The sequence below is a fragment of the Ursus maritimus genome, unplaced genomic scaffold, assembly GCF_017311325.1.
Source record: "Ursus maritimus isolate PB19 unplaced genomic scaffold, ASM1731132v1 scaffold_27, whole genome shotgun sequence".
Classification (NCBI taxonomy): domain Eukaryota; kingdom Metazoa; phylum Chordata; class Mammalia; order Carnivora; family Ursidae; genus Ursus; species Ursus maritimus.
In genome coordinates this window covers 20,738,158-20,759,115 of record NW_024425230.1, presented here as the reverse complement: position 1 = coordinate 20,759,115, position 20,958 = coordinate 20,738,158, and the positions used below count along the sequence as shown (strand labels likewise).

Genomic DNA, 20,958 nt, shown 5'->3' with positions numbered 1-20,958 from the left:
GATCTAGAAAAAAGTTGCTACAGCCGTTGTCAGAAAAGTTACTGTCCGTGCTTCCTTCTAGGATTTTTATGGTTTTGGGTCTCACATTTAGGTCCTTACTCCATTTTGAGTTTATTTTTGTGTGTGATATAAGAAAGTGGTCCTGTTTCATTCTTTTGCACGTGGCTGTCCAGTCTACCCAGCACCAGTTGTTGAAGAGGCTTTTTCCCATTGGATGTTCTTGCCTCCTTTGTCAAAAATAATTAACCCCATAAGCATGGTTTATTTCTGGGCTTTCTATTCTGTTTTGTTGATCTGTGTGTCTTTTTTTTTTTTTTTTAAGATTTATTTGCGAGAGCGTGCATGCATGCACAAGTGGGAGGGACAGAGGGAGAGAGAGAAATCCTCAAGCAGACTCCCCACTGAGTGTGGAGCCCCTCATGGGGCTTGATCCCAGGACCCTAAGATCATGACTTGAGCCAAAAGCAAGAGTAGGATGCTCAACCCACTGAGCCTCCCAGGCGCCCCTGTGTGTCTGTTTCTGTGCCAGTACCATACCGTTTTGATTCCTACAGCTTTGTAACAAAACACAAAATCCAGGATTGTGATACCTCCAGCTTTTTCTTTTTCAAAATTGCTTTGGCTATTTGGGGGTCTTTTGGGGTTCCATACACATTTTAGAATTGTTTATTCTAACTCTGTGAAAAATGCAGTTGGTATTTTGATAGGGATTGCATTGAATCTATAGATTGCTTTGGGCGGTGTAGACGTTTTAACGATATTTGTTCATCTAGTCCGTGAGCACGGACTGTCTTTCCATTTATGTCATCTTCAGTTTTTTTCATCAGTGTTTTGTAGTTTTCAGAGTACACACCTTTCACCTCTTTGGGTAGGTTTATTCCTAGATATTTTATTATTTTTGGTGCAATTGTAGATGGAATTGTTTTCTTAATTTCTCTTTCTGCTGCTTCATTATTAATGTGAAGAAATGCAACAGATTTCTGTACATTGATTTTGTATCCTGCAAGTTTATTGAATTCATTTATCAGTTCTAATAGTTTTTTTGGTGGAGTCTTTAGGGTTTTCTGTATATAGTATGTCATCTGCGTATAGTGACAGTTTTACTTCCTGCTTACCAATTTGGATACTTTTTATTTCTTGTCTGATTGCTATGGCTAGAACTTCTAGTACTGTGTTGAATAAAAGTGATGAGAGTGGACACCCTTGTCTTGTTCCCGAAAAGTTCTCAGTTTTTCAGCATTGAGTATGATGTTAGCTGTGGGTTTATCATATATGGCCTTTCTTATGTGGACGTTTGTTTCCTCTGAACCTACTTTTATTGAGGGTTTTTATCATGGATGGATGTCGTAGTTTGTCAAATGTGTTTTCTGCATCTATTAAAATGATCATGTGGTTTTTATCCTTTCTCTTATTGATGTGATGCAGCACATTGATTTGCAGATATTGAACCACCCCTGCATCCTGGGAATAAATCCCACTTGATCGTGGTAAATGATTTTTTTAATGTGTTGTTGGATTCAGTTTGTTAGTACTTTGTTGAGGATTTTTGCATCTATGTTCATCAGAGATATTGGCCTGTAATTCTCTTTTTTGGTAGTGTCTTTATCTGGTTTTAGTATCATGGTAGTGCTGGCTTCATAGAATGGATTTAGAAGATTCCGTACTTCTATTTTTTTGAATTGTTTGAGAACTCTCTTTATTAACTCTCTTTAAATGTTTGGTAGAAGAGCACCTGGGTGGCTCAGTTGGTTAAGTGTTCAACTCTTGATTTTGGCTCAGGTCATGATCTCGGGGTCCTGGGATCAGGCCCTGTGTCAGGCTCCCTGCTCAGCAGGTCATCTTCTTATCTTCCTCTCCCTCTGCCCCTCCCCCTGCTCGTGCTCTCTCTCTCTCTCTAAAATAAAATCTTTAAAAATAAATAAACATTTGGTAGCATTCATCTGTCCTGGACTTCTGTTAGTTGGGAGTTTTTTAATTACCAAGTCAATTTCATTGCTGATAATCGGTCTGTTCAAATTTTCTATTCCAGGTTCAGTTTCAGGAAGTTATGTTTCTAGGAATTTATCCATTTCTTCTAGGTTGTTCAATTTGTTGGCATATCATTTTTCATAATATTCTCTTACAGTCCTTTGTATTTCTGTGCTGTTGGTTATTTCACTTTAATTTCTGATTTTGAGTCCTCTCTGTCTCTCTTTTTCTTTCTTTTCTTTTCTTTTTTTTTTTTTTTTGGCTAGGATAGGTTTGACTAAAGGTTTATCAATTTTGTTGATCTTTTCAAGGAACAAGCTCCTGGTTTCATTGATCTGTTCTGTTTCCTTAGTTTCTATATCACTTATTTCTGCTCTAATCTTTATTGTTTCCTTCCTTCTGCTGGATTTGGGTTTTGTTTGTTCTTTTTCCAGCTCCTTTAGGTGTAAGGTTAGTTGTTTGAGATTTTTTTGCTCCTTGAGGTTGGCCTGTATTGCTACAAACTTCCCTCTTAGAACTGCTTTTGCTGCTTCCCAAAGATTTTGGACCGTTGTTTTTCATTTTCATTTGTCTCTGTGTATGTTTTGATTCCTCTTTGGTTTCTTGGCTGACCTGTCCATTGTCTGGTAGCATATTTACCCTCCACATATTTGTGCTCTTTCCAGATTTTTTTCTTGTGGTTGATTTCTGGTTTCATAGCGCTGTGGTCAGGGTGCACAGTGTATGACTTCGATCTCTTTGAATTTGTTGAGATTTATTTTGTGTCCTAATATGTGGTCTATCCTGGAGAATGTTCCATGTGCACTTGAATATGTGTCCTGCTGTTTTAGGATGGAATGTTCCGAATACGTCAGTTGAAGCTCTTCTGGTCCAGTGTGTCATTCAGAGCCACTGTTTCCTTGTTGATTTCTGTTTGGATGATCTGTCCATTGCTGTAAATGGGGTGGTAAAGTCCCCTACTATTATCGTATTACTATCGATTACTTTTGTTGGTTATTAGCAGCTTTATAGATTTGGGTGCTCCCATATTGGCTGCATAAATATTTACAATTGTTATATCTTCTTGTTGAATTGTCCCCCTCATTATTATATAGTGTCCTTCCTTGTTCTTGTTACAGTCTTTGTTTTAAAGTCTATTTTGTCCTGTATCAGTATTGCTACCCTGGCTGTCTTTTCACATCCATTTGCATGATAAATGTTCTCCATCCCCTCACTTTCAATCTGCAAGTGTCTTTTGGTCTGAAATGAGTTTCTTATAGGCAGCGTATAGATGGGTCTTGTTTTTTTAATCCATCTTGTCACTGTATGTCTTTTGATTGGAGCAGTTAGTCCATTTAGGTTCAAAGTAATTCTTGACAGGCGTGTACTTAGTGCCATTTTGTTCCTTGTTTGAGTTATTTTTTGTAGTTCCTCTTGGTTCCTTTATTCTCTTGCTCACTTCTGTCTTGGTTTGCTGGCTTTAATGATAGATTTCTTTCTCTTCATTTTTTTATATATCTGTTTATATATTTTTATATATCTATATATAAAAATATATATATATGTTTTATATGTCAGATATATACATATATATATATCTATCATGGGTTTTTGATTCATCATTACCAATACATTTGTGTATAATATTTTCTGCATGGAGCAGTCTATCTTCAGTTGATGGTGGGTTGAGTTTGAACCCATTCTTTACTCTTCTCCCTTCCATGTTTTAGGTATATGGTGTCCCTTCGTTGATTTTTACAGATCGACTTATTTTTTACTGCTTTCATACTTGCTACTTTTCTTTTTTTTTTTTTTTAAGTTTTTTTAATTTTTATTTATTTGACAGAGACAGAGACAGCCAGCGAGAGAAGGAACACAAGTAGGGGGAGTGGGAGAGGAAGAAGCAGGCTCATAGCAGAGGAGCCTGATGTGGGGCTCGATCCCATAACGCCGGGATCATGTGCTGAGCTGAAGGCAGACGCTTAACTGCTGTGCCACCCAGGCGCCCCTATACTTGCTACTTTTCTTACTCTTACTCATGGTCTTTCCTTTCCACTCAGAGTCACCTGAAACATTTCTTGCAGGGCTGGTTTAGTGGTCATGAACTCCTTTAGCTTTTGTTTGCCTGGGAAATTGTTTATCTCTCCTTCTATTTTAGGAGGCCACTTTCTTCTGACCTGCAAAGTTTCTGCTGAAAAATCCGTTGATAGCCTTAGGGGTTTTCCTTGTATGTAACTGTTTTCTCTTAACTGTTTTTATTTTATTTTATTTATGTTTTAAAGATTTTATTTATTTGCGAGAGAGAGCAAGCAAGTGAGAATGAGAGAGAACATGAGTCGGGGGAGAGGCAGAGGGAGAGGGAGAAGCAGGCTCTCTACTGAGCAGGCAGCCAGATGTGGGGCTCAATCCTGGGACTCAGGGACCAAGACCTGAGCCGAAGGCAGATGCTTAACTGACTGAGCCACCAGGTACCCCTCTTAACTGCTATTAAAATTCTCTCTTTATCACTACTTTTTGCCATTTTAATTACTAAATGTTTTGTTGTGGGCTTTCTTGGGTTGATTTTGTTGGGGGAGTTTCTGTGCCTCCTGGATCTGGATATGTTTCCTTCCCCAGATTAAGGAAGTTTTCAGCTGTTATTTCTTGAAATAGACTTTCTGTGCTCTTTTCTCCATCTTCTCCTTCTGGGATCCTTATAATGCAAATGTTATTACACTGGATAGAGTTGCTGAGTTCCCTAAGTCCATTCTCATTTTGCTTATATTTTTTTCTCTCACATGCTCACCTTGATTACTTTCCATTATTCTGTCCTCATCCATTCTTCTTCTAGTCTATTTATTCTCTGTAGTGTCTTTTCAGTTTCATTTATTCTGTTCTTATCTGGTTCTCTTTTAATCTCTTTGTTAAGGGCCTCCCTGATGTCCTTCAGTCTTTTCTCAAGTCCAGTGAGTGTCTTTATGACTGTTACTTTAAATTCTCTATCAGGCATATTCCTTATCTCTGTTTCACTTTGGTCTTTTGCTGTGATTTCTGTTCTGTTTTTACATTTGGGACATATTCCTCTGTCTCCTCATTTTGTCTAACTCTGTCTGTTTCTCTGTGTTCAGAGAGTCAGCTACAGCTCCCGCTCTTGAAAGTAGCGGCCTCATGAGGAAGAGGTCCTATAGAGCCCTGCAGTGCGGTGTCCCCTGTTCCCCAGAACCTGGCGTTTCCGAAATGTCTCGTATGTGTGTGGTAGGCACCCTAGCGTGTGGCTGAGGCACTTTTGCCATCAGTCTGGTCGTCTGCAGTGGCTCTCTTTGCCTGTCGTGGCCAGGGTTTGGTGCTTGTGCTGGTAGTGGGCCATTCTGGGACCACCCTGGGCTTGACTTGAGTCAGACTAGGCATTGGCCAGAGCTGTGGCAGCTCCGAACTGCAGGGCCCTTTTCCTGTGTTTTCCTCCCAGCAGCTTTTATTGGTGGGCACAGCCTGTGGTCAGACCAGACGTCTGCCCCCAGCCCACTGCTGGGGCCGCAGTCTGACTGGTGTGTGTGGTTCTATGTCCCTCTCCCTGGGGCAAGAGTCGCTTTGGAGTGGTGCTGGCTTCTGTCAGGGCCGTTGGCACACCGCCGCGCTTGTGGCCTGGCTTTGGATGGGCTCCCGCCAAGAGCGTGTTGGTGGGGGCGGAGCTGCAACGTGCACAGGGGCGGGGCATCAGCCTCAGCAAGGTTCGAGGGCCGGTGCTCTTGTGCGAGGGAACCTGCCGCCATGACCAGGACTGACCGTGGCATTGGAGGAGGCGGATCTGTAAGGAATGGGGCAGAGAGAGTTTGCAAGGTTTGCTCCTTCCTTCTGGGAGAGCACCCCTGTCTCACCGGGACTCAGGCGGGCCGGGCTGCAGGGAGCAGATCCGCTGGAGCATGGTGGGACGGGACGGGGCTCCGTGTACGTGAGTTAATTAGCGGGTATTGGTGCTGCCGGATTCCTGCAAATGGCCGAGCATTGATGCTGGGGGGGGGGGGCAGAAGAGGGTGAGGGTTCTTCCAGCTCCTTTGTTCCTGGGGGAGTCTCCCAGTGCCCTCTGTCCCTCCAGAACATCCCTGAGGTTAGTGAATTACTCTCCCTCCCCTGTGCACGGCATTTTTCAGACTCCTGCTTCTGTGCTGTATCTCCATGGCTCCTGTGTTGTGCTGTCTCTTTAACGGCGGGGACTCACTTCCTGTGGCCTCAGGGCCCTCCCTGAGCTGAGCCGGCTGAGGTTTGTAGTTCCAGGCTTGAAATCCCGCTACGTGCTAGTTGTAAGAACTCTGGAAATTTGGCCCCTCTGGTTTTCAAAGCCAAATGCTCTGGTGATTGGCTCCCATGCGGGCTCCCTGGTGTGAGGTCTGTTTCTCTCCCTTCTCCACTTCCTTGGCATCCGTCCCATCCCTCCTGCGGACAGTCCTGTGGTCCAGTTAGCATCCACGGCTCCACCCTTCCCGCCGTCTTCGATGTGCCTCTTCTCTACATTCAGTTGTGAAGTCTGTTCTGCCATTCTCGGGTCGTTTTCTGGATCGTTTGTACCGAGGCGAGCGTTATCTAGTTTTGCCCTGGGATGAGGAGAGCCTCGGGTCCTCCTACTTCCCCGTCTTCCTCCATCCCTCCTGCAATTTCCCATACCCATTCAGCTTTCACTGCAACGCTCTAGCCGTGAATCAGTGCCCGCTCACGTGGCTGAAGCTTTTACTGATAGATACTCTCCGTCTTCCGGAGGCTGTGGACTGGACTTGGGGCAAGGAAACTGCTAGAGCAGTTTGCAAAAGGTCTCCCCCCCACTTTTTTCTGTAGTCTCCGTGGGCAGTGTTTTGGTTATCTCCCGGGGTGTTTATATTTGGAAGACTTGATGAGATTTATACACTTAAGGGACAGAGAAAGCATGCAAGTTTTCTTCTAGGAGTTTTGGGGTAATTGCTCTTTAAAGTTTTCCTTCGTGGGGGCGCCTGGTGGCTCAATCGGTTCAGTGTCTGCCTTTGGCTCAGGTCATGATCTCAGGGTCCTGGGATCGAGCCCCACATCGGGCTCCCTGCAGCTCCCCCTGCTTGTGCATGCTCTCTCTCTCTCCCCCCCCCACCGTCAAATAAATAAAATCTTTAAAAAAAAAAGAATTTTCCTTTGTGTCGGGTCAGAGCCGTGGCCCACTTTGGCTGCTTCCTCATCAGTTACCACCACATCCTCCTCTTTGTTCTGATCGCCTTCCTAGAGATTCCATCTCGTAGTGTCTGAACCAGGCTTTGTCACAAGCCCAGATGTCGATCGGAGGTGCCTTGTGCCCTCGTCCTTGTAGCTTTACAAGGTCTCCAGCTTAATACTCTGCCTTCCCACCTTGCCTGCCAGCCCGGAAGGCAGCAGACTGGGGGGCATTCCCACGTGTGTCTCTAATCTCAGCTCTTCTAAATCTAACTCAAGCTCAGCCTCTAGCTGGGCCTCGGCGGCCACATGTACTGGCCACAGTCGAGGCTGGCCCACTACGCAGCCTTGCCGTTTGCTTCTCTGCCCCAGCCCACAATCCCCCAAATCAGCCCGCATTTTCAAGGTGTCCCCCAGTCATGCCATCCATAAGCATCTGACAATAGGGGCTGCCCCTCCACACTCAGAGGTCGATGGCCAGCTCGGGATTTCCCCTGATGCTTGTTTCCCGAGGCCCATTTCTTCAGTGGCAGTCTCCTTGGGAGCTTCCCGGATGTAATCTGAAATCGGTCCCCGCATGTGGAGGGTGGGGAGAGGCCAAAGAGGCAGCCGCTCCAGGTTCGAAGGTGGTGGTTTAGTAAGCAAAGGGAATTTATTGATGCGACTTGCCTTGGGCTCACCTGCTACATCTTAAAAGTTTATCAAGGGGCCTTAACCGGGTTCAGTGTAATGTGAGCCGTGCAGTGTTCTCAGCTCCACGTCACTGTCTCAAGGCCACGTCCTCTGGGAGCGGGAAAGGCCAGCAGAACCCACACTCCGAGGACGGGGGACGGGGTGAGGCGCCCCGACCATCCGGGTCCAGCTCACAGGTGAACCAGTGAGCACATCTTCCGACGGCCTTCCCCAACACATTTGGTCACAGTTGATGTGACCCACTGTCCGTTTATCCATCTGTCCGTTTGTCCTTCTGCCTTTTGTTGACCCGTGCATTATCTGCTCAGCCTGTTTTTCTGCCCTTCTATGATCCCATCCATCCGTCTGTCCACCCTTCCATCCATCCATCCTTACAGCTGTCCATCCCTCCTTCCTTCCTTTTCTCAGTTCAGGTGTCCGAGAGACACTTCAGTAGAATGTTCGAGAGCGTGGGCTCTGGAACCCGACTGGTTGGGTTGGAATCCCAGCTCTGCCGTTGACTAGCTGTGTGTCCTCGCTCAGGTTTCCTGACCTGCTGGTGCCTCAGTTTCCTCATCTGTAAAGTAGGGGGATAATGATAATCCTGTTGTGCCCTAGGAAGGTCAGGATCACTTGGTACAGAGCACTTGCTGGGTGCCTGGTACGCAGCAAATGTCAGAGTGGCCACTGTCATGAGTCTTCTGCTGTCATTCGTCCATGACCAGCTGGCCTGTGTCCCCCTCCGTCCGCCCCTCTATCCATTGCTCGCCCTTTGGTCCTGCCCCGCGGGTTGCGGGTTGGGTGTGGTGGTGGCCCAGCGGACGCTGTGTCGGTGCAGGTGCTGCGGGAGAAGAAGCAGGCGACCGAACGGCTGGCGTCGCTGTCGGCCCAGAGCGAGAAGCGGCTGCAGGAGCTCGAGCGGCACGTGCAGCTCATGCGACAGCAGCAGGGGCAGCTGCAGAGGCGGCTTCGCGAGGAGACGGAGCAGAAGCGGCGCCTGGAGACGGAGATGAACAAGCGGCAGCACCGTGTCAAGGTCGGACGGGGGGGGAGGGGCACGGGTGCCAGGGAGGCCAGCAGGCACGTCTCGGGGCCCCCCACTTCTGGCAGTGTGACCTCCTCCGCGGGTTGCTTGGGCTCCCTGAGCGTGGTTGACCTGAAAAGGAGGGGGGCCAAGGGCACCGCGAGGCTCAGGAGGTGAGCTGTGTGCAGGCACCGGGCCGCCCATGCTGCTGCTGGTCCCCGCGAGATGCGGGGCGGTGAGCCCAGCTCCAGAGGGGTTTTGGGGCGCACAGGCAGCTCCTGGAGAGACTCGGCACCCCCCACGGCCCCGCCGCTGAGCTGCTCACCTGCCGTGTCCGCAGGAGCTGGAGCGGAGACACGAGCAGCAGCAGAAGATTCTGAAGATCAAGACGGAAGAGATCGCGGCGTTCCAGAGAAAGCGGCGCAGCGGCAGCAACGGCTCCGTGGTCAGCCTGGAGCAGCAGCAGGTGCAGCCGGCGCCGGGCCAGGTCCCCGGGAGCGCCCGCGGCCCGCAGGGTTGCCAGGGGCGCGTTCTCCCCCTCCCACCCTGGGTGGAGGCCTGTCCGGCCCGGGGCAAGAGCTGAGTTCCCTCCCTGCCTCCCCCACCCTCCTCTAGAAGATCGAGGAGCAGAAGAAGTGGCTGGATCAGGAGATGGAGAAGGTTCTGCAGCAGCGGCGGGCACTGGAGGAGCTGGGGGAGGAGCTCCACAAGCGGGAGGCCATCCTGGCCAAGAAGGAGGCCCTGATGCAGGAGAAGACGGGGCTGGAGAGCAAGCGCCTCCGGTCCAGCCAGGTGAGGTTCTTCTGGGCGATGTCCCTGCCAGGTCAGGTCCAGCCATGGGAAGCTCGGTCCTACAGGACGGTAGCCTGTGGACCCCTCCGGCCTCCAGGACATCCGGGTGTTCATGATCAGGCTCCGATGTTTATGATGCTGCTCTGGGCTGCGCGGGCAGCACAAGGACTCGCAGGTGTGGAAACGGGGGCCGGCCGAGGAGGACCAGCCCTCACTGGCGCGGGAGGCGGAGAGACCTGGGCGCGTGGCCGGCCTGCCTCTCTCCACCCTGCCGAATAAGGAGCTTCTGAGCCAGTTTCCGCCTCAGTCCAGTGGAATCACAGTGTTGCGGTGCAGATGGGAAGGGGGTGTGTCAAACACAAAACCAGAGCCTGGGCCAGGAGCCGGTGCTCCGGCTGGGTCCCCACCGGGGTCCGGACCCGCTGTTGCTGTCACAGAGCACTTTGGAGGCCAGGAGCGGGCAGGGAGGGCGCTGCCGGGTTGTCACCCTCAGAGCCCCCTCTTCCTCCCACATCGGGCCCCTGGAAGGGTCTGCTCGGCTTTCGTCCGTGCCTTCCCCTTTTCGCCAGTGCCTTTTCCCGTGCTTGTCGGTGTCCTGGGCCATTCCCGGGGGCCCCACTCCCTGAGCTCCCGCAGGACCGAGAGCCAGGCCTCCGCACAGAGCAGCGCTCCTGGATCGCGGGCCTCTTGAGGGAAGGGGCGGGGCCGCTTGTGTCACCCCTGTGAGGACGGGGCCTGCTCCCTCCGTGACAGCCGGCGGTGCTGCCCCTAGGCGCTCAGTGAGGACATCGTGCGCGTGTCCAGCCGGCTGGAGCACCTGGAGAAGGAGCTGTCGGAGAAGAGCGGGCAGCTGCGGCAGGGCAGTGCCCAGAGCCAGCAGCGGCTCCGCGGGGAGATCGACGCCCTGCGCCAGGAGAAGGATGCACTGCTGAAGCAGCGCCTGGACATCGACGGCAAGCTGAGGCGGGGCAGCCTGCTGTCGCCAGAGGTGAGACCCGCCGCCGGGCTTCCCCGTCCCCTCCTCTGTTCGCTCTCCTCAGCCTGGCCCGGCGCTGGGCCCTGCTGCTTCCCGAATGTGCTTTTCCCGCTGGTGAGTTCCAGAGAGGGGGGTGGCGGCCCGGGGCATGCTGGCCTGGCCCCGCCGCCGACTCTGGCCCCCTCGGCTGGGACACCTGGGCTGGGTCCTCGAGGTTTCTGCCCAGCGGGACCCTGGGTGCACCCCACGTTCTGCGTGGTGTCAGCCTGCATGTCCCACGCCTGGGCTCCGCCTGTGGGAATGAGTGTCAGCAGCACATCCCCGCACCTCGTGGCCAGTCCCTGAGCAGCAGGGAGAGCCCTGCTGTGGTCATGTCACCCCACAGACCCTCTGGTGCCTCCGTGGCAGTCCCGCCTGGCTGTCCCTTGGGCATAGAGTGTTCTGGGCTCCCTGCTATAGATGATGGGAGAGGCGGTGTGCTGCAGAAAGGAGCCTCTCAGAGCCCTGGCCGCCCCCTGGGGTCGGGGCTGTAATGGAAACTGCCTGTCCCTGCCATACTGGGCAGGGACACTGCTCCTGTCGTGCTGACGGCCTGCTCAGGATGGGGGGACACAATGTCTGCCTCGTGGCCAGGCGCTGGCATTGTCTGCCTGGGGCTGTCGTTCCGGGAGTGGCTGTGTGCGATGCGAGAAGCCGGGCCTCCCCTCCACACGTGGCCGTGTCCCGCAGGAGGAGCGGACGCTGTTCCAGCTGGACGAGGCCATCGAGGCCCTGGACGCAGCCATCGAGTACAAGAACGAGGCCATCACGTGCCGCCAGCGGGTGCTGCGCGCCTCGGCCTCCTTGCTGTCCCAGTGCGAGATGAACCTCATGGCCAAGCTCAGCTACCTCTCGTCCTCGGAGACCAGAGCCCTACTCTGCAAGTACTTTGACAAGGTGGGTCACTGGCTCCCGGCCGCCACCTTCTGGTGCTTGGGGAGGGGGGGCGTCTGATGGCAGCTGCGGAGAGGGCGCTGTTTCCTCCCCGCTGCGGGGACGGAGTCACGGCGAACTCCAGTCTTCAGGGCTGCCTCAGACTCTTGTTAAGACCTTTCTTAGAGTAAGGCCCAGTCCTCCCCCCTGTATTTTCCCCTGGTCGATTGGCCCCTTCGGTGTACCCGGATCAGGGGTTCTGAACAGGGAGGGTTTGCCCCCAGGCGACATCTGGCCATGTCTGGAGATGCTTCTGGTCCTCACCGAGCGGGGGTGGAGGCAGGGACGCTGCTAAACCCTACAGCACACCGGACAGGCCCCCACAGCCGCAGGCTCTCTGCCTGCAGTGTCAGTAGTGCCAAGCTGAGAAGTGCTGGCAGCAGTGAGACCCCGCAGCTCGAGGCTCTGCCTGGGAGCAGAGGAGCTTGTGATGAGGGAGGAGCCTGAGGTGGGGGAAGAACGCGAGCCTCATCTTGAGAGCGGACTCTCGTCATTGGGAAATCACTGCCTCGAACACTGTCGCGGTGTCTGAGGCCGTCTTGGCTCAGCGGGACCCCCCGGTGATGTTCTAGTGACATCTGCGGTGGGGCCGTGGTGGCAAGACGGCCGGACAGCTGTCCCCGGTCGGGGACGACCTGGTGAAGGGAGCCAGCGCTGGGGGCTGAGCGCGTCTGGCTTCGGGACAGGTAGTGACGCTCCGAGAAGAGCAGCACCAGCAGCAGATCGCCTTCTCCGAGCTGGAGATGCAGCTGGAGGAGCAGCAGAGGCTGGTCTACTGGCTGGAGGTGGCGCTGGAGCGGCAGCGGCTGGAGATGGACCGCCAGCTGACCGTGCAGCAGAAGGAGCACGAGCAGAACGTGCAGCTGCTGCTGCAGCAGAGCCGAGGTGAGCGCCCGGGCCCGGCCCCCGCTCCTGTCCACCCGCCTGCCCCCGGGCCCGGCCCCCGCTCCTGTCCACCCGCCTGCCCCCGGGCCCGGCCCCCGCTCCTGCCCACCCGCCCGCCCCCGGCCCGGCCCGCTCCTGCCCACCCGCCCGGCCGGCTCCTGCCCGCCCGCCCGCCCGGCCTGCTCCCGCCCACTCGCCCTCGGCCGCTCCTGTCCACTCCGCCCGCTCCTGCCCCTCACCCCCTGGCTCTGTGCCCCAGATCACCTCGGTGAGGGTTCGCAGACAGCAAGAGGCAATACGGAGCAGGATTCAAGCTCTGGAGAAGGAGCTGGGCCGCCACATGTGGATGAACCAGGAACTGAAGCAGAAACTCGGTAGTTGGAGCGCGGCCGGCCCGAGCAGGGGTATTCTTCCCCAACCAGCGAGCTGGGCCCCCGTTTCCCCACCTGCAGTCAGGCTTCGCCGTTGGGGAAGCCTGGAAACCAGGCTACACTTCAGCTCTTCCGGGGCGGTTCACACGTTGCTCACTGTGCAGGGACACTGGGCGGCGGGCCCTCCGGCCTGCGCTCTAATGAGCGTCCCTTACTCCCAGTGGGGTGCGGAGAAGAGGACCCTGTGTCTGGAGAACAGACCGCCCCGGGAAACGAAGAGGAGCCCCCGCGCCCGAGCCTGGCAGCAGCCCCTCCCCGACGGTGCCCCCGCGCCCGGGACGAGGTGCGGGACTTGGTCCGGGCCCCGCCCCGCTGACGTGGAAACGCTCAAGCCTGTGCGGTGAGGGAGCAGAGTTGCCGGAGGAGGCGCGGCCTCGGGAGGCCGCTGAGCCCTGGTAGGGCGGGTGTACCTGGGGCGAGGCGGGTCTGCCCTGGAACTTCGGGCCGGCCAAGCCTCGGAGGGACCTGGCGAGAGCCAGTCCGGGATGTGATTGACGCGTCAGAAAACCCTGTGTAGGCTCGGGCCGAGCCTCCTTGAGGGACCCTCGGAGCCTGCTGCGAGGTCCGGCTGCTGCCTTCGCTTCTGTGAAGGATGGTCTTTACTTCCCACCGCACAGTCGGTCCTGATCTTTACCCAATTGGAGTCAGCAATTCGCTACAGCCCAAATGAATTGGACTCTATCCTTTAAATATGCAAACTCCTGGCCCTCATTTCCTTTGAGCTACGGTACCAGATTGCCACCTTTTGGCTTGAGAGTTTGCAAAAGGCACTTCTGGTCTTGAGCCTGTGTGTGCGTGCCGGTCGTTCTGGGCGCTTGCCAGTGCCGGACCCAGAACACTCAGTGGCAACAGGGTTGGGTTTTAAATGGTCTTATGTTCATGGGGAGGGGGAAGCTGGGCATATTTTTAGAACTTTGTAAAACCATTTTTATAATAAATGAGAATCTCTGAAGGGAGAAATAGGAGTTTTGACTCTGGTTTTATCTACAAGACTGAGAACGATCTGAGGACACGACAGGCCGGAAAGCTTTTCCGGGCTCCCTAGCCCAGGCTTCCCAGCAAGCCGTCTCCGCCGGCCGCCTCCTGCTGCAGTGCTCCCGCGCACGGTGAGGACGGGGCTGGGGCCGGGCGGGGTTCAGGCTGATAGAGACGCTGGAACCAGGAACTGCGGGAGCTCGGCCAAGGTGAGTCAACCTGAGGCCTCAGGTTTCAGCAGAAAGGCACGGAATGCCGCGTAGCCAGAGAAGATTTTATTATGACGTGGGGAAGGTAAGAAATTTATTCTGCTGTCGGAGGCCTTCAGCTTTGTGAGGGACCCGTGAGGAGCCCTTTCTCCCACTTCACAAGTGAGGGGAGGGGTTGTTGGACTGACCTTGGTCTCTCAGAGCGGGGGGCTGGAATGGGAGCCTGCTCTTAGACTCCGTCTGCCTCCCAGGCTGTTAGAGCACCGCCTCCCTCCCTAACCGGGGCAGGGCTGGGAGGAATGCAGCCCAGGAGGGGATTAAAACCCCTAAGGGACTCCCCGTGGGAACCGGAGCTGACACAGAAGAGCGGCCCGGCCCTAGTACCTGCAGGCCCACGGGGAGCGGGCTGGCTTCGTCTTGAGCTTCCTCCATTCCAGGGAGCCCTGCCTATTCCTGTTTCTATGCAGCGAGCCCAGGGGGACGCAGGCCAGATGAGTCAGGCCCTGGCTCAGATGCACGGACTTTCTGGGGTAAGAATTCCTCTAGGCTTGAGCGTGGAATTCCCAACACAGCCAGAAATGGCTCTCGGAGCGCTTTGTCCGCCCGAAGGCAGCGGCTCTGGCCAGGCTCAGTATGCGTAGGTTTAAGCCCCTCCAGCACTTCCGGCGCAACTAGCTCATCAGCTTTTCGCGTGTAAGTTCTGCTGAGGGCGCTCCTGAGAACGCTCGGCTGAAAGGAGATTCTTCGGCCGTGGAGGGAGCACCCCATATCCTCATCTAGGAAAAGGCAGAGAGGGCACGCAGGACGTGAGGACGGAACAGAAGAAAATGGGCTGAATGACAGAGGTCCACATGCGCGTGGACTTAACCCCAGCACTGCCTGCCTCGTCTCGTGTGCAGAAGCGCCCTGCGCCTTCTTTCCCAGGCTCGCACCCCTCCGTCAGCTACGGGGTGGTGGCAGTTTGAGAAAGCAAAGTACTGCGGTCTGAGTTCCCTCAGCTGGACCGACGCTTCTGCTGTTCCACGTGATTTACATCCTGGTCTCGGGGAAGGGCATCCCGCGGAGGCCTCGGCCTCCTGCGTCTCTTCCGGTCTAGATGTTTCTAACCCAGTGCACTGAGCACCCTCGCCGGTCCTTTCCCAGGTGGAGTCGAGGAAGGGAATCCTGGAGTCTGAAGGTAGATCACAACAGCCAGTCTTAATCAGAGCACGTCGTACAGAAGCGCAGGGTGTCACCCCACCAGGGGAGCAGCAGGCTGCCAGCGTGCCACCTGCCACCCATGCTGCCTGACACACGCTCCTCGGGTTCCAGTGACACACGGTATGTGGTAGGTCCCCATCTGTCACTGCTTCCAGAAGCTGTTTAACCACACAGTGGAGTGCTAGTGTGGAGTTTCTCTGGGAAGAGCACAGGACACCACAGGGACAAAGCCTCTGTCCCATACTGCATGCCTTCCGACTCCTCCACAATCCTGCTGCCTGGCAACCCTGAGCTCACTCGGAGTCCCCCAAAGGACCCAAGTTTGGTCCGCATAAGCCTCCAAGACCTTTGCTGAACAAGTCACCTCTGGCATCGGGATCCTGCGAGGAAGGTGTCCTCCTGGGAACAGCAGCGGGGACTGGGTGAGGGCCTGCAGGCCGCTGGCCGAGAGGCAGCTCCGCAGCGCACAGCCGGGCGGGGCGTGGGAACCTACGGCCAGGGTACAAGGTGAGCACGGTCCGGCGCCCGACAAAGCAGCCTCCTGATGCCTCCTTGCCCCACACTGCCAGCCAGACTCACCTGGAACGAACACTCGTCCCCCCATGGAGGGGAGGTGCCGCCCACCGGCACCTGGAGACGGCTCCTCGCTCCTGCCAAGCTCTGCGTCTCCTCGCTGCTCCTCACACACTCTCTTGGTTACACTCCGCTTCCTCCTCAGCAGGAAGGAGCCTCTTCCTGAACCCAACCCAAACTGTCCCCAGGAGGAGGCTTCCTCAGCCTGAGACGCACTGTCCCTGGGAGGCGACTGGTCTGGCAGCTGGCACACCCCCTCAAGCTCAAAGTCCCCCAAGAGGGGAGTCCTGCTGCTGAGTTCATAGGCCACCTCGCTCCTTCGCTCCGGTCTCGAGCAGGGACCCACCTGCAGGAAGGTCAGTGCCGACGTCGCAGCCTCTGTCGGGGCGAGCTGCCGCCACCGCCTCTCTTCCTCCGCCGCAGTCTTTAATGGTGTCGGGGTGGTCTTCTCCTCGTGCTTGGGAGACGGGGTCCAGGGAACACCGTCTGTCTGAAACGGAGAGGGGTGCTGAGGGGCAGCGGGTGGGGGTACAGGACTGGCAGATGTAGGTCTGGGCCCCGCTCTTGCCGGGGTGCTGCGAGGCGCGGAGGCAGGGGGCGACACGATGGCGGCTTCGGGTCTCCCGAGGACTTGTGGCCCGGGCATGCCGAGGCACGGGAGGGAGCTCTCCTCTCCCGGGACCTTCCCTCTCCTCAGGGGCTCAGCTTCAGCCAGGCAGCTGGGGTCGCATCTTCTTAATCCAAGCTTGGGAAGGCCGGAAGCTTGCATCTCCAGCTCACCTCGTAGGTCTGGGGGCGCAGCCTTTAAAGGCCATTTGGCCGACGCGCGGGCCCCAGCTGCGTGGCTGCCTGGCGCTGCCTTCTGTCTGCGGTGTGGGCGAGGGCGTAGGACGGCGTGGGGGAGAGCCGGGCTCCGGGAGGCGGGAGGAGGACTCCCGGGTTGGACGGAGAAGGCCCTGGGCCACCGCCGCCCCCGACACCGCACCTTCCTCTGCGGGTGTGACGTGAGTGCGTGAGCCACGCTGTCGTGGTGCTCTGCTTCGTCCAGGGAGAGCGAGATAGTCTGTGCTGCTCCCAGGAAGCAGAGGAGAGGATATAGGCCAGTCACGCCCGCAGCCAGGCCCAGGGTAACTGTGTCTTCCAGGAGAAGGCTGAGGAGAGGATCACTTCCTTCCAGTCCTTTCTAATGTGAGGTTGGGCTAGCAGCAGCAGAGGTGCTCGGCTGGCACTCAAGGGAGCGCTTTCCAGTTCGAGGTCTCCCCTCTGCCTTTTTTCCACTCTTAGCAGGGGTCCCAGGGGGCACCAGGTCAGACCGGGCCATCTCCGAGATTCGGGAGTGGAGGGAACAGGACGGGAGAGACGAGGCTTCAAGGGGTGCTTTCTGGGGCCCTTTCCAATCCAGTTCTTCAGCAGGAGGAGAGTCTATTGAAAATTTCTGAAATGGACTCTTGGAAAGCTCACCTAAGGAGAGGCAAAATATTTTCTGGAGAAAGATGGGAGAAGTCAGAGTCGTGCTCCCACCAGCCTGGGGACTGAGACCGCGCATCCTTCCGTTCCGTGATGAGTCCTTCTCTGCTGAGCCGCCCTGGGGACACAGGGACGGTGGTGCGTTTGACCTGGAGGGGTTTCTCCTCGCCCTGGAGGCTGCTGCTCTCGGAGGCGGTCTCAGCGCTGACCTCACAGGAGTCAGACCATCACTCCCGGTCAGGGCTGCCGGGCAGGAGGTGCTTTCGGGACTGGAAGTCACTGAAGGTGGCCAAGTAGAATTCAGAAATCCAGGTGGCTGACCACCCGGCCTTTTGGGAGTCTCTGAATCTTCTTTGCAAGAGGAGAGGTTCCTCCTTTCTTGCCAGGGGTCCTTCCGAGGAGTGACTTTGGGTTGAGATGGTGAATCCCAGCCTGTGAGGCGTCTTTTAAGGAGCCCTTGAAACACCTGTTTGGCAGGAGTCACTTCTGTAGGGGGTTTCTTGCTGCCTTTCAGGGGTGCGCAGTGGCGTTTGTGGCGCATTTGAGGGAACCTTCCTGGTAGCTTTAGAAGAGCTTTGGAGATTTCCGTTACTTCTTAGAGTCGGAAAGAGATGCTTCTTTCTAGTACCTAAATATCATAACCCATCTTCTCTACCGAGCAGTTTTGGCCCCTCTAAGACAATGAGAAAGGCAGATGGGAGATTCCTGGGCAGCCGATGGACGCGACCAAAGCTGGATTTCCAGTAGTGACCGCTTCCACTTCCAGCCATGACCCAGATTTCACTTGTCTTTGCTAGCACCAAAGCGCTGAAGATCTAATCTTGGGTCTAACACAAAAAATTCTCATAATGTGCATAGGAGCTAAACCAGGCTTTGCCTCTAACGATGTATCACTCCACCAGTGCCAGCCACCGTTTTCTAGGAGACAGCTCCTGCCCATCTCTCACTACTAGCGGCCCCCAGGTGTCGTGTTCCCTGCTGTTCACCTGCATCCAACCTTGTGCTTGACGATGCCCCCACTATTGCCGGGCCCTGTGTGTGCGGATAGAGTAGGAGAGTGCAGTGTGGAATATATCGGATCGTAAGGTACAGCAACACAGCCGACCGTCAGGAAGGGAGACTCCCACCAAAATCTCTCCTCCTTTCTGCAAAAGCAGCTGCCATTCTGCACTCCCAACAGTAAAGGAGATTGGACACCTACCGTCTACAACCTTATTTGATTATCTCAAGGGAGATCCTGGTCTAGTGGGCATTTCACGTTCAATGGGGCACAGCCAGATGATAGCAGTGTCGCCAGTGCAGGGGACAACGTGGGACACAGAAGCGGGCAGCTGCTAACCCAGCACTCAGAGGAAGGGGACAGGGAACAGTGAGTCGGTCTTTAAGAATGGGTGTCAGCAGATAAAGGCCAAAGGTGGGGAAGTGGGAAGAGGAAATTCTGGGCTTTGCACCTTATGGTTTTCTGTGCCTAAAATGAACAGCAGCCATGGCAGGCCAAGTGCAGCCTGATGTTGCCGGGAAAGGGGATTATGAAGGGGGGGAAGGTTGAGGGGCAAGGCAGCAGCCCACTGAGAGCCCATGCCTGGGCTCTGGGCAGGACTGAACCTGGTCTTGGAGATCGGTGGTCTTCAAACCCCATCCCAGAGCTCTGTGTCTTCCCCAGCCTCTAAGCAGTATATCGGGTTTCCAAACAAAGATGATTATTTTTAACACAAGGGTTCCGTTTAGGAAAACCTAGAAAACCCTGCTTTAAGAAAGAGTCGCTACAGCTTTAAAGCAAAGGGAGGCGTACAGTGTGAAAGATCCACTCTGGCCTCTGGGGGCAGGATGGACTAGAGGGGAAAAAGGCAGTTGAAATGTTGCAGGCAGAGGTGAGAGGCAGAGCAGGAACTGCAGGGCTGGGGAGGAGGGGAGGGTATCAAATGTGGTCTGTAAATGAAAGTGGCAGGACTGAGTGATTGGCGTTCCCACGGGAAGAGGGAGAGGTCCCGTGTGACTCGTAGCTTTCAACGTGGGTGACTAGATCAGGTGGGCACCAGAAACAGGACTGATCCCTACACATTTCAGAACGATATGTACATAGTGTATGATAAAATAGTGGATGAAACCAACAGATTAGAGGAGAATCATTTGCTTCTTTCCCCACCCCAAAGGCCTCACCCAGACTGCTGCCTTACACCCTAATGCACTGACAATCATTCATCTGGATCAACCTAGCTCACCGACAGCTATTAGATCGCCTGCTTTCTTCCCTCATGTAACCCAGTGGGTTTTCTTGGCCATGACTCTGTTTTCCTCTCGAGACCACACTATTTAAACATTATAGAAATGTTATACCTGATATGCTGTGGGTATCTCAGAGCCCAGTGGGCTTTCAAAGGCCTTTGAATTCGTGCTGAACCCTTCTCTGAGGGACTGACCATCTCAGACAATGCCCCAAAAAGCAGCCTCTTGGGAGAATCTAATACTTTGGTTTGAAGAACTTTCTTTGGCCTGCAAGTCAAAAAACAGTGATTCTTTCTCAGCTCCTGCCCTCCCAATACTAATAGAACAGCCAGTCCATACAAGATGACAATTTGACAATTTTTAGGAGCAAGGGAGTGGGGAGGGATCCTGTCGCAATTATGCCAGCAACTACAATTATTGCTGCCATCTGAATTTTTAATGCCAGCATATAATCCAGCCTTTATATGTCAGCAAGTAAAACTATTTAAATATAAAAACACGTATCTGAGGATCCAGACTGATGATGGATACAAGCACCAGGGACAAACCAGTATTACTCTTCACTCGACACCTGGGTGCAGAACATGAACACAAGCTGGAAATAACGGGTGATTCCCTGCTGAGTGGCACACTGCCTCTCAGGACAGCGTGATGACCGGTTGTAGGAATCCAGAGGGAGGAGCCACTGTTACTGATGGTCATGCATTACCCATTACCCTGAACCTCTAACGGACATACCTGTTCTGCTCCAGTGTCAAGAAACAAAATGTCAAATTTGTACTTTTCTCCCAAAAACACGCCCCACCAAGTAGGCCCAGACTCCTGAAGGCAGGTGGGCAAGCATGTTACCTGACTTGTCTTGCTGGAATGAGCGAAACTCTTTGCACACTTGGTATTCTCGCTGAGACCCAGAATAGAAGGAACCAGAATTTTGTCCTGCTGAGTGACAGTTGCTTTGATTCGAGACTTGCCTCAAGCTTACCTGCAAACCAGAATCCCAGTTAGTAACCATGAAGAAATGTAAGCTTTTACATTTTCCCATGCATGAACGGGTAAAACTTAAATACACACAAGGATGGAAAATGACAAATTACTAACTTTGAAACTTCCAAGTGTTGTAACAGAGCTACTAAGGGTATGATCTATGGCCCCAAACCAAATCCAGAAAAACCACTGACCCACTAGACTGTCACCCTCAGAAGTCTCAAACTGTCACCTGCTAACCACGATGTTGGGTGAAAAAAAGGTTTGTATAAAGTAACTTCTATAAAGATTTTAAAGATTGCAGTTTTCTTGTTGTTTATGTTACACACATCTGTATAGAAATAAGTACTGTAAGAGTATATTAAAACTAAAATGTTAACAGTATTTCAGAATTATGGGATTAATGGGCCACTATTAAAAATTTGGCTTTTATTTTCTTGATTTTTCTACACAAATTACTTGAATCATTAAAAAAGGTTT

The 20,958-nt window shown here is 53.9% G+C and overlaps 1 protein-coding gene across 1 annotated transcript in view; it reads left to right on the top strand.

Annotated features, from left to right (window-relative positions):
* KIF7 (kinesin family member 7) overlaps positions 1–20,958 on the top strand; it is a 33,820-nt gene that overhangs the window by 10,629 nt on the left and 2,233 nt on the right. Inside the window, 6 exon segments of the mRNA XM_040642792.1 lie at positions 8,603–8,800; positions 9,129–9,254; positions 9,404–9,580; positions 10,353–10,568; positions 11,286–11,492; positions 12,215–12,413. Of these exon segments, the coding sequence (XP_040498726.1) occupies positions 8,603–8,800; positions 9,129–9,254; positions 9,404–9,580; positions 10,353–10,568; positions 11,286–11,492; positions 12,215–12,413 (1,123 nt within the window).